Here is a 14,631-nt window from a genome sequence, read left to right on the forward strand (position 1 = left end):
CGTTACGGAATCCATGTTGGATAACCCGCAACGCAGGCACCATATGTTTCCATGTGCGTGCCAGTTCTGTGATAAACGCCCTCTTTTTATTATTCTGGCAGCAAATTTTTTTTCCCCGAAACCTTTGGGTTAAACACTCGTGACAAGGACATACTGTTCAAAACTAGTTCAAACTAGTTATTGAGCGGCTTTGGGTATAAAATAAAGATTAATAATTCTACTAACTGTAATTACCAGATTAGTTGCATTAAAATTTAATCCTGATTAGTTAATATCAATATGCGTGCATTTTCCATAACTTACAGAACATGTTATAATAACTTTGTCTTCTATCAAATTCCTTCGCCATATTCTAAACCGCGAAAAAAACCTGTAATTAGAAATGGTATTAGTAGTATAGCATTTTTAAAAAATGTAAACAAATTTTAAAAAATGATGCATTTTCAAGCGCACAACCCGTCGTTGTTTGAAGTCGGAGCTAGACAGGTAGATCTAACAGCTCCTTGTGCATAAACTGAGGATTAATTTAATTTCCAGTTGGCCCATAATTGCAAGCATAGAGCTTATTGTAGGGATAACATGGCCAAAAAGTCGTCTACATAAAGGATGTTATTAGTATAAACGTTAAATTTGTTTAAGTTAAGGAAATTCTTTAGGGCGGCCAATAGATTGTAAGCTACTCCAAGTATTTGCCCATCCAAACGTGAGTGTGATGTGCAATAACAGCACGTAGGCTTTGATCTATACCATCAGACATTACAACATTTAATGCTCTCACCAGAATCTATATTTATTTTGGTAAAGATTTATTTACGGGTAGCTTGTGCCGTAAGGAGCCGGCGTGTCATCGGCTTCATTGGACCATGACGTTACACCTCACCCCCTTAATCAAATTAGGCTAGACTACACAGAACCTTGATGGTGGGTGGGCAAAAGCCTAGATGCAGTTTCCCTGTAAAAATCTAATTTCCAAATATTTATAGAAAAAAAGTAACCAAGATCATAAATGAACATTATGGGAAATTCAAATTTTCAGTATTAAGGACTCGAAAATGTCTTTTTCTAACTGTAGTTTTATAGCCACTCACGTCCCCCTCTGGTTCGCTTCGTTGTTTAGGGCTTTGTGTCCAAATTGTTTCTGTTGCAAAGACAATTCCTTTTTCGTAGGTAAGCATAAGCAGCTAATATATTTGTTGTTATTTATAGAGCAACTTTACGAAAAATAAACTATTCTAATAAAAATGGAATGGAGGAAATCTGATAGGCGATTTATTCCTGCTGAATACACCGTCACCGAAGAAGTAAATAACAATAATTTCAAAAAACCTGTACCATACAGCGGAGATAAAAGAGGAAAGTAGAGGATTCAAACCGCATTCAAGATAGTGGTATACATTTTGAAACTATCAGTATGGATATTGTAAACCGCCAATTAGGTCATTTTTACTAATTTGCTAAAATGTTTCAAGGGCAGTCCAAGTTCGAGGCGCAAAATGTTATGTCGTAGGGATTTCGTAATTCGCTTGTAAAGAGACGTCGGTTACTCACGAACATGGATTGGACGAGAGCCGATAATATCTCCCAGTTCTCGAGAGTTGAACGTTCCGACCAGTTTGCGCTCACCACTAAACCGGGGAAGGAACTTTTGAACGAAGCTGATCATTTCTCCGGGTTTAACGTCGCTTATGAATAAAAAAAAAATTCGAACGTCAGTCACATCTTTCAATTACGAATAATGCAGTTTTTTGTGTTAACTCACCGGTATTTTACTATTTGAGCACGAACCAAACCCGATCCTTCAAATGTAAACTCGCACTCAGTCAGCGTAACTGGAATTGGATTCATGAATGAGAAAGTAGCAAAGCATTCCTGGCCTATCTGGGGATTTCCTCGCACCTGTAAACGGAGGTTATTTTTTGCATTGAAATTATCTGCTTCCTAATTGAAATAATTTTTTGGCCTAATGTAGTTACCTGAATATCCAATTTTGGTTTCTCCAGCTGGAAGTCGTCCTCTGCGCTCCACGATTGCTTCGTCTCTTGCACAGAAGCCATGGCGAACACCTTAATGAATCCATAGTCGACAACTCTTTCACGGTATTCTTCCCAACTTATGCGGAGTTGAAGAGTTTCTCCTATTTGAATTTACAAAAATAGCTTAAAATAGGGGCCTTCCAAGTGTTGAAATGAAAGAATAAGACACTGACGGCTTCCCGGTTGAAGGACAAACTGACGATCGTTGCGGCCAAGACGGCGTGCACTGACTCCTGTGTAATAGACGGAATTGGCACATAGATATGTCGTGATGGTTCTTGTTTCTTGAGAGCGGTTCTGTGAAATAGTATTGACACCGATTTTAAAATACCGAATTAAACAGACAAATCATATTTATAGAATACCTGAATGAGAAGTTGCACATTAAATGGCTGGCCCAATGCAACTTTTTCTTGCTCAACCAAATCAAATTGAACGTCATCATTGGAAGTACGGGAATCAAAAATGGGCTGGGATCGTTCAACACTTCGGGCTGCGTTCATGGCTAACATACGATCAGCAGCTGTGTTCCCTGAATCAGCTGGATAGCGTGATTCATCGTACCAGGGTTTGCGGGCGATGTCTACTGCACTTAGACGACGCACTGATGCTCCTGGATATTGGATCATATCCCTTTCTCTTTCCCTATCTCTCCTTTCCATATACGGTGAAGTCATTCCTTGGTCTTTAAAAGTTAAGAATTATTAAACTGTCAAACAAAACAGAAAAAAAGAAGCTTTAAGAAATTACTAAAGAGAGAATTGAAACATCCGTCGGTTTGTTTTTGGTAGCGAGACGTGTTATCGAGAGTCTTGTAAAGACCAGTGATATCTTCTACGTCAGCATCGCTGACGTCGTCATCGGCTCCCGGTCGCTTGGTCAAAATCATACGTCCAACCCTAACATCAGTTACTGGTTTTAGTTGCTCAAATAAATTTTTTAAGTATTTGTTTACTGATAATTATTGACGGGAATCTTCTTGAATCCCCAGTGAGACGTCTCGTCCTCCTGGAAATGAGTGACTTCAGCGTTGATTTCCGCAAAAAGCTGTCATCAAATAGCAAAAGAATTAGTTTCTAAAGGTATTGATTAAATTTGAAACATTATACATAAGGAGTGTCAAAGGAAAATCCAATTTCGCCGCGACGGACAGACTCAACCGAAGACGGACCTCGACGGAAACCTTCGACAGCCAAAGGACCTCGACTTTTAGAATCAGCTAAGTGAAAAACCAGAAATTTGAAAATTTCCATGGTAAACCGCAATCATCAGATTTTCTCCATACAACCTCCAGTGTTGTTCTGACGATACAGAGGAGGGGGAGTCGGATCAACTGCCTGCCAGCCATTGTAACCGGGTTGGAGATCGAGCCGCGACATCCACACTTCAGTCCTTTTACGTCAACCAACAAATCAGTCACATCTTTTACTTGAAATTTTGTGACTCTTGTTCTACCAAGCGTGGAAGTTCCATAAGGCATCTTGATTGTCGCCATCTGGGCCACCTTTCATCTCGTCTCCGAAAACATCGAAATACTTGTCGACCGACAGCGTGTGATTTGTATCACGTGCAGAGACGAAATTAGTAACAGGACGGGAAGGAATACCCAAAGCGCGGAAGACTGTTCGAATAGTTCAAAAGAATATGTCAAACACTTAACGTTAAATCTAGTTAAATGTCCATACTAGAAGTGGCGACGGCCGCGAAGACCCAGCACTGTCCGTATTTGACTGGCTTGGAACCATTTCGCAGATAGTGCTCGAAGATCTTAGAGCTGCCAGTCCAGACCCACGGACAAACTCCGTCTTCAAACGAACCTTCCCATTTGCCCTCCAACAAACCAAAACCTTCGTTGGCGTTGATCTATACAATCAATGTTTTGATTATTATATAATAAGAGAAATTTTGAAAATGATGTTAATTACGATTGAAGCGATGGCACGAACAACTTGAACAGGATTGCCTCTTTCCGTTGGATTCAAACCAGATTGGCCGAGCAAAAGTTGAGCTGCTGGTAAGGCCACGTCAGAAAACTGTCCGTAGATCCAGCGACGACCTTTGGGTCGGTGATGGGTACCAACAAACACCTTGCCCGTGTCATTCATGAGATACTCTCGACGGAGTTCCTCATCGTCCAAGTACACAGAATCCTCTGTTGAAATGTATAAAATTTAAAACATTTAGTTGCGCTATCTACTTTAAAATATGACGACAAAGAAGTTGAACCTCGACAAAATGGATTGAACAAGACGTAAATGTCATCTTTACAACGGAATTCGTCAATGCGGGCACCCGGCATTGTCGTGGTAGTTTCGATGTTCAGTCGCCATAATCCGACAAGTGCCTTTGCAGGAATATGAACCTGCAATTGAAAGTAGGAAAAATTATGAATTAGCATTATTCTTATTCAGTTTGGAATGATTTTACTTGACAAGAGAAGTTGAAACCCTCCTGTTGATGGATCCGCATATCCCATTTTTGTGGAGCTCGAGTGAATTCACGCTGATTCATGTGGAAAGGCAAAACCACTTTACTTCCTTTCGTGACTTGCGGATTCGGGCCTAACCAAAAATAAAATAAAATGTTAAAGCTGTCGTTCCGTTTAGATCATCATTTTCATTTTGTTACCGAAAGTAAACACAGCGCGCAAAACGTCACGACGCGGATCGAAATTGCGATCCTTCACCCGCACAGCCATGAAAAACGGCTGACCACGACGAAGAACTGCTGTAGACGCCGAAGAAGATGAATGGTAATCCATCGAATTTATCGATGCCATATTCGTCATCGACCTGGACCTAGCCATGGTTGACGACGATCCAATATCCTGTTATTTTGTGCAGAATTAGTTTGGTGCAAACGTAGGATAACAGGATAGAATGAATTACGCGGCCACAATCAAGAACGACTTCGTAGCGATCGGTACGATGTTCCCTTGCATTGTCTCGCGCGAACAATTCAACAGAATCGATCTTCAAATTATCTGAAGGCACTGTGTTAGAATCAGATGAAAAGTGTGTTAAAAATATTGACTACAAATTAGAAATCAAAATTTATTAGAAAATACTTCCGTCGGTTAGTTTTTCCTCGAGAGCTCGTTCAGCCCGGCGACGTCTGTCCAAGTCTTCGGCGTAGTGCGATACCAATGATGCACGATAAGCTGCACTGTTGCTACCTGAACGGATTCCTGCGTTGTTACCCATACCATCTTGTTCGTTAGTGCGACGAGGAAAGCCTGACGAAGTGGCCAAATTGTTCAGTCCTGAATTGCCACTCATGGAATGACGCAACATGGCTGTAAAAATATTTAGCGTAAAAGATAAATGGTTTCTATATTATTTCCTATAGTAATTTATTATCCATTTACTTGGTGATCCTTGTTGATTCATCATCGAACGACGCAACATGCCTAATTAGTTTTTCAATTTTACGGGGGATTACGGCTCTATTTTTAAAAAGTTTACCATTTTTTTTTTTACCTGGAGAGCCAGATTGATTGAGTGGAGAACTCATTATGCCTTGAGAATGAAAAGAAAAAGTTTTGGGAAAAAATATTATTGACGGGTTGAATTACAGGACGTAGTATAGTGACAGAATTACATTACATAGTATAGTAGTGTTTACGGAAAGCTGTTTAATCTTAGTACGACAAATGAAATTGTAAGACTGACTTGTGGTTTTAACAAACACAACTTTTACAGACATTCTTCTCTTTGAGGATTAAAAATCATAGAAAGGTTAAATAACTACCTTAAAATTTCCTGGGTCGACGACGTGTTTTCGCTGCTACTGCAGAAACAAGACAATGCCATCTTCCAATTACCTTCTCTATTTATATTCTTTTCGTGTCGAGGGAGTCTTAAGAATTTGAAATAATTTAGAGAAATAAAACTCTAAATAAATGCAGATCAAGTAACGTCAGGATATGATTCTTTCTGGTTCCGTTGTACAGTCATACCTGGTTCATAGCTATCGGATTTCATAGGTCTCTCAGCCCCGTGTCCTTTTTCACGCTGACTTAGTGCACAGTCTGGTGACGCTTCATCGTTGCAGACCGAGTGGTATTCAGTGTTGAAGTAATTCCATCCCATGGCTAGAGCCACAACGACAATGAAAGTAGCATAACTATTGACTGAATATGTAAGTCGAAGTTGCGCTGTCCTCGAATACGTTTGTGATCAGTTGTCGGTCCGAAAACTAGCAAAGTTACCAGCTAAAGTTTTTCATTTACCTTACATCAAGAGATTACTGCATTTGTACGCTGTTCTATCTGACTTGTTGAACAATTAAATTTGAACTGGGTAAGTGATTTCTGTTTCATTTTTTTGCTTCGTTTCGTTTAATATTTTTTCGGCATGAAAATGCTAAACACCTAATTGCAAAAAGCTGGAGGAAAAGAATATTATGCATGCTAACAAATGCAGTGTCACCCTAGTACAACTCGAAGATTATTCCAATGTGCAGTTTTTTTTGTGCTGTTGCTAAAATGACATGTGGACTGATGAATGCAGATTGCGTATACAAGTTTACAGATCACTGTTGTCATGATGGCACAGTTGAGGCTTCCAACATTGGTTGTCCGACATTGCTGCGTTTTGGAGCCTAAATGTAAGAGTGGTTCTCGCCAGAGGTCGGCAGGGAACTTTAACCGAAGCGGCCGCATCTTCGTTGAATACGACTACCCCAAACGCCAAGATTCAAACCTTTTTAGATAGCATTCGGAGTGAGAATGTCGTTGAAATGGAGCTCTCATTTCTGTTGGTTAATACCATGAATTTAATCAAATAGGAGGGATTTTACGTGGGCAATGCATCGTCATTAACCTATGCTACAGGCACTAATAATAACGATGTAAATTTCTCCTTCTACGAAACATTTTTTAATAGCATAATTTTGATCCTTTCTAAGTTCTGTGATCTTTTGATTGCTGCTATACAGTTACCGATTGCTGTTTTTTTAAAGGAGCGATGATGGCTATACTCTTAGATATTTCTTGATTCACTCCTGCTCCAGCCTTGAGATACATTACTTTAGATTTTATCCAACAGAAGTAGAATAGACACAGATAACCACTGTCATCGACTATTGATAAATAGGTATGCAACTCCTGACCTCGAACCTGTGCACAAAACTAATTTTAAATGAAAGGATGTTTTACATTCGTAATTAAAATATGTGTATTTGATTTTTAAGACAAAAAAATTTCCTATTACTCCAAAACTGAAAGAATAAAAAACTTCTATGCTTTTACTATAAATACATGAATCATAGAGGAGGTGTATTCTCTACTGATGCGAAAATAAGAAGAAAAGAAGCTCGAGCCGAATTGGTATAGAGTATTGGATTAAGTTAGCGTGGTGCAGCCAAAAAATAGGTTGGATCAGAAAGAATATTGCGGTTTAATGAAAAAACGTGTATTTGCTGAAAATTCGTTTCATTTGAATCAAAGGATTTTTTTTCTGACTGGAAATTTCTTCTATCGACTGGTTAATTCGATTGAAGTGGACGGATTGCAGATGTTGAGGTTCTATTGAAGATTTTCTAACTGCATAGAATATATAAATATTTGTTATTATTCTTTGCACGACTTTTTAAAATAAATATTCGAAGAGCAACTGCTATGAAATTTTACCAAATCAAAATATACCATTTATTATACCAAAATAATCTTACTGCTAATGTTGACCTAACCTTTTTTAACGACCGTAGCCTTTTCCAGCAGCGTGGCTTCTATAACCCCCACTCGTCTGTGCAGAATGACCTCCATATCCCCCTCTCATTTGTGATCCGTGGCCACCGTAACCTTTGCCTGCCGATACTGCGTGACCTCCATATCCTCCGTTCATTGGAGCTACGTGGCTTCCATATCCTCCACTTGTTGGCACTACATGGCCGCCGTAGCCTACGTTCATTTGAGCTGCGTGACCACTATGTCCTTTTCTTACTGGCGCAGAATGACCTCCGTTCATTGACGCAGCATGACCACCATATCCTCCCCTCGCAGGTGCAGCGTGATTATTGCTGTAGCTTTTACTCTTAGGTCGACGAACCGCTTGATTACCGCCGTACCCCGCGCTCGCAGGAGAAGGATGACCTCCGTATCCTCCACCGACTGGTGCACCATGTCCGCCATACCCAGCACTAACGGGGGCAGCGTGACTACTGACATGTCCTCCACCCATGGGTGATCCGTGACCACCGTATCCTCCACTGATTGGCCCAATATGACCTCCATACCCACCGCTCACGGGTGCTGCGTGACTGCTGGGGTGTCCTATCATCGGGGAGATGTGGCCACTGTATCCTCCATGTGATGAATGGCCACCGTGCCCGGAGCTCAACGGTAATGTATGACCACCGCCGTAGCCTAGACTTTGTTGGCCACCTGAAATTTATAAAAATCTATGACATATTTGACGTCACCAAAATGATACATAAAATTTTGCAGCCAAGAATGGCTATTTTCCTTGAGGAGCAACACTTACCATGAGCACCATAGCCTCCAGCATTACCACCGCCTCCTCTTCCTACATCAACAAATGGATAATTAAATTTAATTAATAAAAGATTAATAACACCACTAGAACTAAAATTTAAGTTTACAAACCTTTTTTATGCGCGTCGGATGATGAGAAAACTAAAGCAGTTACCAGCAACGAGGTCCACTATAAAAAGAAGGAAATTTGAATTGAAAACCAAAATCAATGCTTTATTATTGTATGATAAAATCAAACAAACCATAACATTGGAGAAGAAACGCATTTTGATGAAGATTGCTCTTGAGACGGTATTTGCAACTGCACTGTTTGCAACTGAAGAGCAGTAAGTTTGCAAAGGCCTTTTTATATCGGGCAAAAATGAAAAGACCTTCAAAAGTGTTAGCAGAAAAGAAAATTTGGTTGTAGAAACTGCTCGTACGAAATTCGTCATCATCGCCTAGAATTGTGGTATTACCAATGCCACCCTCCTTCTCACCTTCGAGGAACAAAAGGAATGGTGCGAACAAAAGGAGAAAAATTAGCTATCCATGAGGGGGAAAAAAAAGATGTTAGTTCTTCACGTTCTGTGACCACTAACCTTCAGCCATCTTCTTCTTCTGTGCTTCGCATTAAATTTGCGTACAAAATTCCTGGAATCGTACCTTAAAACAAAAACTTGTGGTAGCTTCTACAAGGGTGGCGATAACGAATTTTCTTGCCATTTTCATGGTTTCTTTGTTTATTAACAGCTATTGGTCTAGTTGTTATTCACAAGATGCGTTGTGTGACGGAACCTTACTTTGCAAATCCATTGTCTTGACGGCAGTGCATAGCCTAGAAGGGTAAACTGTTAGTCTAAACAGCGGATGGTTACATGTTCTGCTGTAAAACTAATGATAAGTGATCTACGAGTGGATTGTGAAAATCAAATAGCCTTTGATTAATCCCTTTCCCCGCCTTCCTAATAGTTTTTCCGCATTTTCAGTTAGTGCATTCAAGGTGACCGTCAACACGACGAAACTTTGCGCAATTGGTATTATCATCAGAGGAGTGAGGAAATTTCTTCACACATCTCTTGTTCAATCCCATTACGTTCTGAAGCATCTTTTAGGACTTTTTTTTTTTAATTATGCCTCTTTTTGGAGTGGTATCAAAAGTTCTGTAAAATGATCCTACCACAATAACACGTTACTCTGCTGGCATTAAGTTACACGATTTCAAATGCCAGGCTCTCTATAAGCTTCCATCAGTTTACACCATTAGCACGTACGCAGGCCAGCCGGCCGTTGCTGTCGGATTGCCAAGAGTTTCGTTTGGTTGGTGTCGGTTTCATTAACTCCTCTCATTCCATTCCATTCATTCTCATTCCATTTAACTGTAATTTGGTCTGAATTCATAGATCAACCGTGGGAAACTAATGCCGGCGTATGCGCAAAATAAACAAAATCACCGGCATAAATTCGTTGAAAGGGAAATAATTTGTAAAATTTACATGTAATTCTATAATGTGTCAAACATCCAAGGTTTATTGCAGCAGCCTTATTCGAAGATTTCAAATGCGATTGCGCTTCATTTACAAGATTATTTCCATTTTGTGCTGAAATATGGTTAAAAGTGGTGTGTTAACTGCTCACTTGTGTTTTCTTTGCCAATGGACGACATTGCATTGCTTATTGCATTACATTAATATCGTCAAAAAGTTTAAAAGCCAGCAGCTTACTGTCAATTGATCACCACTTGTAGTTGCTTACAGTTACTACTTATCCCTGCCACGCTGTTCACCATGAGCACTACCATTTTGGTATTATTATTTTATACTATTTATTTCTCATTTAGGAATAGCTAATAGAATTTGACTGAAAATTAAAAACGGGGTTAGTCTATTCAGAACTATCGCATTATTCTTTAATCAGGCTATCGAGCTACTTTTCTTCGTTGGTTGTGTGTTTTCCTATTATGCCCCTAGCTTCTCCAGTTACAAAGGTAAACACTGACCACTGAACTGCCCAAACCCATCAACACACAATTTTTTTTTATTTTTCCCTCAGTTGACCATTTGGTGGCATAGGTCATTCTTGTCAAAGCGGAAATTTAGAAAGCGGGATCATTGAGGTATAATGGCCCACTAGACACAATGAGCTGGATAAACCACTACTTATACGTGTATACGAATGCCAAAATAAGTAATGACGATCCTAGATTGTCTCCAACTTATTTCCCCCTCACAACCAGAATAGCACCAAGTCACTGCATGAACGCATTAATGCCAATATCGGCCGCAAGGTGATATGGAGTATTCTTGCATATCATTCGCGGTGCGTGATGCCCCACCCTAATTCGTGAGTGCTACATAATAACTGAAAATTTGAAACATTTACTTAAGTTTTTTGTTTTATAATTGGCTTAGATGTTTTTTATCACTATTTTCTGGATACTGTTCATTTATTACATTGTCCAATAGTTTCGCCGAATTTAAATGAGAGTTAGTTTAAGACGGAAAATACACGATTACGTTATCAACATGGTTTGGGGTCGTCATTCACTGTAAATAATAGTTGCATGAACGTGTTAATGTAGCGGCACTTGAAATGACTGCGTATGGCACCCTCCCAATGATGGGAATACTAGTAACCAAGAGTCTGTAAGCAATTACAACTCGAAACGTTAAGCGTTGGTATGGGATTGGCCCACCATTCCAATGCAAAACTGATAGAGATGTAAGAGCTATCAGCTGATGTCACGATGGGGATCATATAGTACAGCAATATGATCTCCATCCGGACAGGTCTGGAGGATACTAGTATGTCAGTCAAGTGCTTAGTGCAAACATTTTGCCTATTTTCCCAATAACTAAAATGAGAACTGGCAAATCGAAACTCCTATCCCTGCCGAATATTTAGAGCATTTCCATAACATAGAAATTGTAGATTGGAAGTAATAATTGCCATTAGCGGTGTAAATGCAAACTGAAAAAAAATTTACATTTCATTTTGCTATTCAATTAAATACCGAAAGATAATGGGTTTTGACCACAACAACTAAACAATGCCTATGGACTGACGCAATGAATCAATGCAACTTTGTGCTGAGTGACTGGATAAATAAATTGACTGCAATCTTATGAATAACCGTGATATATTTCCCGCAAATGTCTTCATGCATAATTGTGTTCAGAAATTACGATGTTGTACGAACACTAACTGAAATCGTCTTCATCCGCTTTATGTAATAAAGAAAGAAGAAAAAAGAATAAAAACAAGTACAGATTGAGTAACGACATAATAGCTGTATTCAACATTTCATTTATAAACCATCACATTCGTACGGAACGACCAGTTAATGCATAAGTACATGGCAGGGAAATACACATTTTGGAACGAAGACAGCAAATAATAAAGCAAGATCTAATTATCTTTAACTATTGAGCTTGACGGACAAGGCAATTTTCACGATTAATAATACTTTGGTCGCTCAGTGTAATAGCTTGGTGCAGCATATTGTGGTGTAGTACTCGGGGGCCTTTGTAGTATAGTATTGAGGAGCCTCAGTGTAGTAAGCTAAAGCTGCGTAAGTTGTGGTGTAGTATTCTGCTTTCTTTGCGTAGTACTCCGAGGCTTTCGTCGTGTAGTATTCAGCAGCATTTGTAGTGTAGTATTGCGGAGCCTCGGTGTAATACGCCGGGGCAGCGTAGGTGGTGGTGTAGTATTTGGGGGCATCGGAATAGTAGCTCGGTGCAGCATACCTTGTGGCGTATTCAGGAGCCTTTGTAGTGTAGTATTGCGGAGCCTCAGTAGTGCGGGGATATCAAATCCACGACGGCCTCCGTTTGCGGCTCCCTTCTCCTGTCGTAATGGCTTTCGGGCCTGTAGCGAATCTGTTAGCTAATTTAATTAAAAATTAGTCTTGCAAAACAAAAGACGTAACAACCACCAGGTTATTTATATCTTTATGTGTTAAGCGCATCTTCATATCATCAATTAAAATCTGGACTATACCTGAAACAAATGACATTAAAAAATAAATTTTTCTGCTAAGAAAGAAATGAAACAACGAACTGTCATGCATAAGTGTATTAATTCTACTGTTATGTTTTTCAACATTTATTAAAAGCAAATAAAAAAACCAATTGCTAGAGGAAATAAACTACTGTCATTTCAGAAAGGAATAAAGGCACGTAGGATTTATTCGAAATGCATTTTCATGCACACAGCCCAGTATTGTTCGAAGTTGGAGCTGGACAGGCAGACCAGCAGACCAGCCGTTCCTTGCTAGACTGGTGAATCGATAAAATTTCCAGCTGGACCGTAATTGCACACGTGCAATCGGTTGTACGGAACAGCGCCATCATACAACTGTTCGAAATAAATTTGCAAAGACAAATATATTAACGGAATAACTTTTTGTATAAAGAAACATTGAATTTCTTACAGCTGTTGATTGGTAATAAGCCACTCCACAGCCTACGGTTTAGGTAGTGGCCCATACAACTTGTGTATAATGACCAATCATTTCAAGTGGATTTGCCCTACCATCAGATGCACAAGAGTTAGTAATTCAACACGATGTAATTTGGCAAACCGTATTACTTACGGGAAGCTGGTGCCATAATCTTTCGTCACGAAATCGACTTCAGCATACCATGAAAATATCGCTTCTTCCAAGTAAGATGTGTTCATGTAATCGACAGAAGATGCACCAACGTAAATATTCTGACCAACTCGGAATCGAGCTATGAATAAATAACAGCCGTGACAGATATATAAACTAAAGAGATTCAATTTGCTTCATATCAAACTTTTCCCTTACAGACATCACGGCAAGTATCGTGTGCGAATACGCATTGCTGGGCGTGCGTTTGTACCATCACGGCCAGCTTCTCATCCCAGATCTTAACAAACAACGTTCATTTAAGATATCACAATTTTTCAGAAACACTGTGCTTTATGGTAGGAAATACACGGGACTTTTACTTACCAATTGCCTCATATTAGACGCCGATCGTTAGGGACCTGGATTGCCACGAGTTTCCTAGGCCACCCAACGCCTGAGCTGATTATGCGTTTTCAAAATTTTTGTGATTTCATCAGCGTTGATGGTTGACGATGTTGGATATGCTGGTTGACAAGCTGCCCCCCAGGTGGTATTCTATACCAAATGAAAATTCTGAATTCCTCACCTCTATGAATTGTTTGTTCTGTTGAGTGCATATACCGAATATTTGCAGAGGGTATTGTTCCTTGGCACACTGCACGTAGAAATGTGGCAGTAGGAAGAAGTTGGAGTTGAAGGTTTTGCTGTCGTCACAACTCGCTTCGAAGTTGTGGTCGGGAGCTTAGTGGTTGTTGGCGGGAGCTCGGTGGTTGTTGGCGGGAGCTTGGTGATTGTTGGTGGTAGTTTCGTGGTCGTTGGCGGTAGTTTCGTAGCTGTTGGTGGTAGCTTGGTGGTTGTTGGCGGTAGTTTCGTAGTTGTTGGAGGGAGCTTGGTGGTTGTTGGCGGCAGTTTTGTAGTTGTCGGCGGTAGCTTCGTAGTCGTCGGCGGTAGTTTCGTTGTTGTCGGCGGAAGCTTGGTGGTTGTTGGCGGGAGCTTCGTGGTCATCGGCGGTAGTTTCGTGGTTGTTGGCGGGACCTTGGTGGTTGTTGGGGGTTGCTTCGTAGTTGTCTTCAACGTTGTCTGGGACTCCTGTTTCCACAAGGATTGATTTGTTAAGAATCAAATACCAAAGTGAGCTATAACAATGGCTAAATTCAATAACATAAAAATAAAAGATTAAGGATCTTTCCCCGCAAGGGAAAAGGCAAACAACAATCAACAAAGATACAGCAAATACTTTCATTCTTACAGGGAGCAAATAACTGGAATGAGGCTCAGGATCTCCAAAATGTTTCAACGTTGATTTTTGTGCGCGTCTTTTATTTGACTCGTACGCTGCGTGCCACGTAGCACGCGCAAGTGTTCGAAACGGATCCACCTGCATTTCATCCGCGAAAATGGGTCGACGACTGCTAAAGTCTGGCTTGGAAACAAAAAAACATATTTAAATGAACGATAGAATGCTCCTGAATGCGAATATAGCTATACAGTATAATACACTTGTGAGGGGTTATCAATCTATTAACGAC

The 14,631-nt window shown here is 40.0% G+C and overlaps 2 protein-coding genes and 1 pseudogene across 3 annotated transcripts; all 3 read right to left on the minus strand.

The window, feature by feature from the left end:
- Positions 1-443: 443 nt before the first annotated feature.
- Positions 444-14,345, minus strand: LOC130702481 (venom allergen 3 homolog; annotated as a pseudogene).
- LOC130702332 (hemocyte protein-glutamine gamma-glutamyltransferase-like) lies at positions 1,431-5,833 on the minus strand. Its single transcript, XM_057524009.2, has 20 exons — positions 5,784-5,833; positions 5,513-5,551; positions 5,401-5,442; positions 5,101-5,328; positions 4,922-5,025; positions 4,662-4,860; positions 4,461-4,594; positions 4,260-4,395; positions 3,959-4,185; positions 3,719-3,896; positions 3,489-3,654; positions 3,322-3,425; positions 3,143-3,252; positions 2,989-3,080; positions 2,784-2,932; positions 2,399-2,718; positions 2,207-2,330; positions 1,974-2,134; positions 1,760-1,896; positions 1,431-1,682 (listed from the first exon to the last, which is right to left on the minus strand). Exons 2-20 carry the CDS (start codon positions 5,544-5,546, stop codon positions 1,541-1,543), a joined length of 2,787 nt encoding a protein of 928 aa, XP_057379992.1. The 5' UTR covers positions 5,547-5,551; positions 5,784-5,833; the 3' UTR covers positions 1,431-1,540.
- On the minus strand, positions 7,432-8,838 carry LOC130702318 (keratin, type I cytoskeletal 9-like). 2 transcript variants are annotated; one of them, XM_059495580.1, is made up of 6 exons: positions 8,772-8,838; positions 8,641-8,698; positions 8,519-8,560; positions 7,993-8,418; positions 7,725-7,935; positions 7,432-7,578 (listed from the first exon to the last, which is right to left on the minus strand). In XM_059495580.1, exons 1-5 carry the CDS (start codon positions 8,793-8,795, stop codon positions 7,730-7,732), a joined length of 756 nt encoding a protein of 251 aa, XP_059351563.1. In that variant the 5' UTR covers positions 8,796-8,838; the 3' UTR covers positions 7,432-7,578; positions 7,725-7,729. The 2 variants fall into 2 exon arrangements, with proteins under 2 accessions (XP_059351563.1, XP_057379975.1); XM_057523992.2 differs by having other exon boundaries at positions 7,725-8,418.
- Positions 14,346-14,631: the final 286 nt, after the last annotated feature.

This window comes from Daphnia carinata, chromosome 6, assembly GCF_022539665.2.
Source record: "Daphnia carinata strain CSIRO-1 chromosome 6, CSIRO_AGI_Dcar_HiC_V3, whole genome shotgun sequence".
In the NCBI taxonomy this organism is placed as follows: Eukaryota; Metazoa; Arthropoda; class Branchiopoda; order Diplostraca; family Daphniidae; genus Daphnia; species Daphnia carinata.

Bases quoted from the DNA above. Each gene is read 5' to 3' on its own strand.
- LOC130702332 (XM_057524009.2), bottom strand. From the start codon at position 5,546: ATGAGTTCTCCACTCAATCAATCTGGCTCTCCAG. The intron at 2,933-2,988 runs GTAAACAAATAC...AACTGATGTTAG, and splicing joins ATTCCCGTCAATAATTATCA to GGTTGGACGTATGATTTTGA. The intron at 2,719-2,783 runs GTAATTTCTTAA...TAACTTTTAAAG, and splicing joins ATGTTTCAATTCTCTCTTTA to ACCAAGGAATGACTTCACCG.
- LOC130702318 (XM_057523992.2), bottom strand. From the start codon at position 8,795: ATGCGTTTCTTCTCCAATGTTATG. The intron at 8,699-8,771 runs GTTTGTTTGATT...TTCTTTTTATAG, and splicing joins GTTTCTTCTCCAATGTTATG to TGGACCTCGTTGCTGGTAAC. The intron at 8,561-8,640 runs GTTTGTAAACTT...TTGTTGATGTAG, and splicing joins ATCCGACGCGCATAAAAAAG to GAAGAGGAGGCGGTGGTAAT.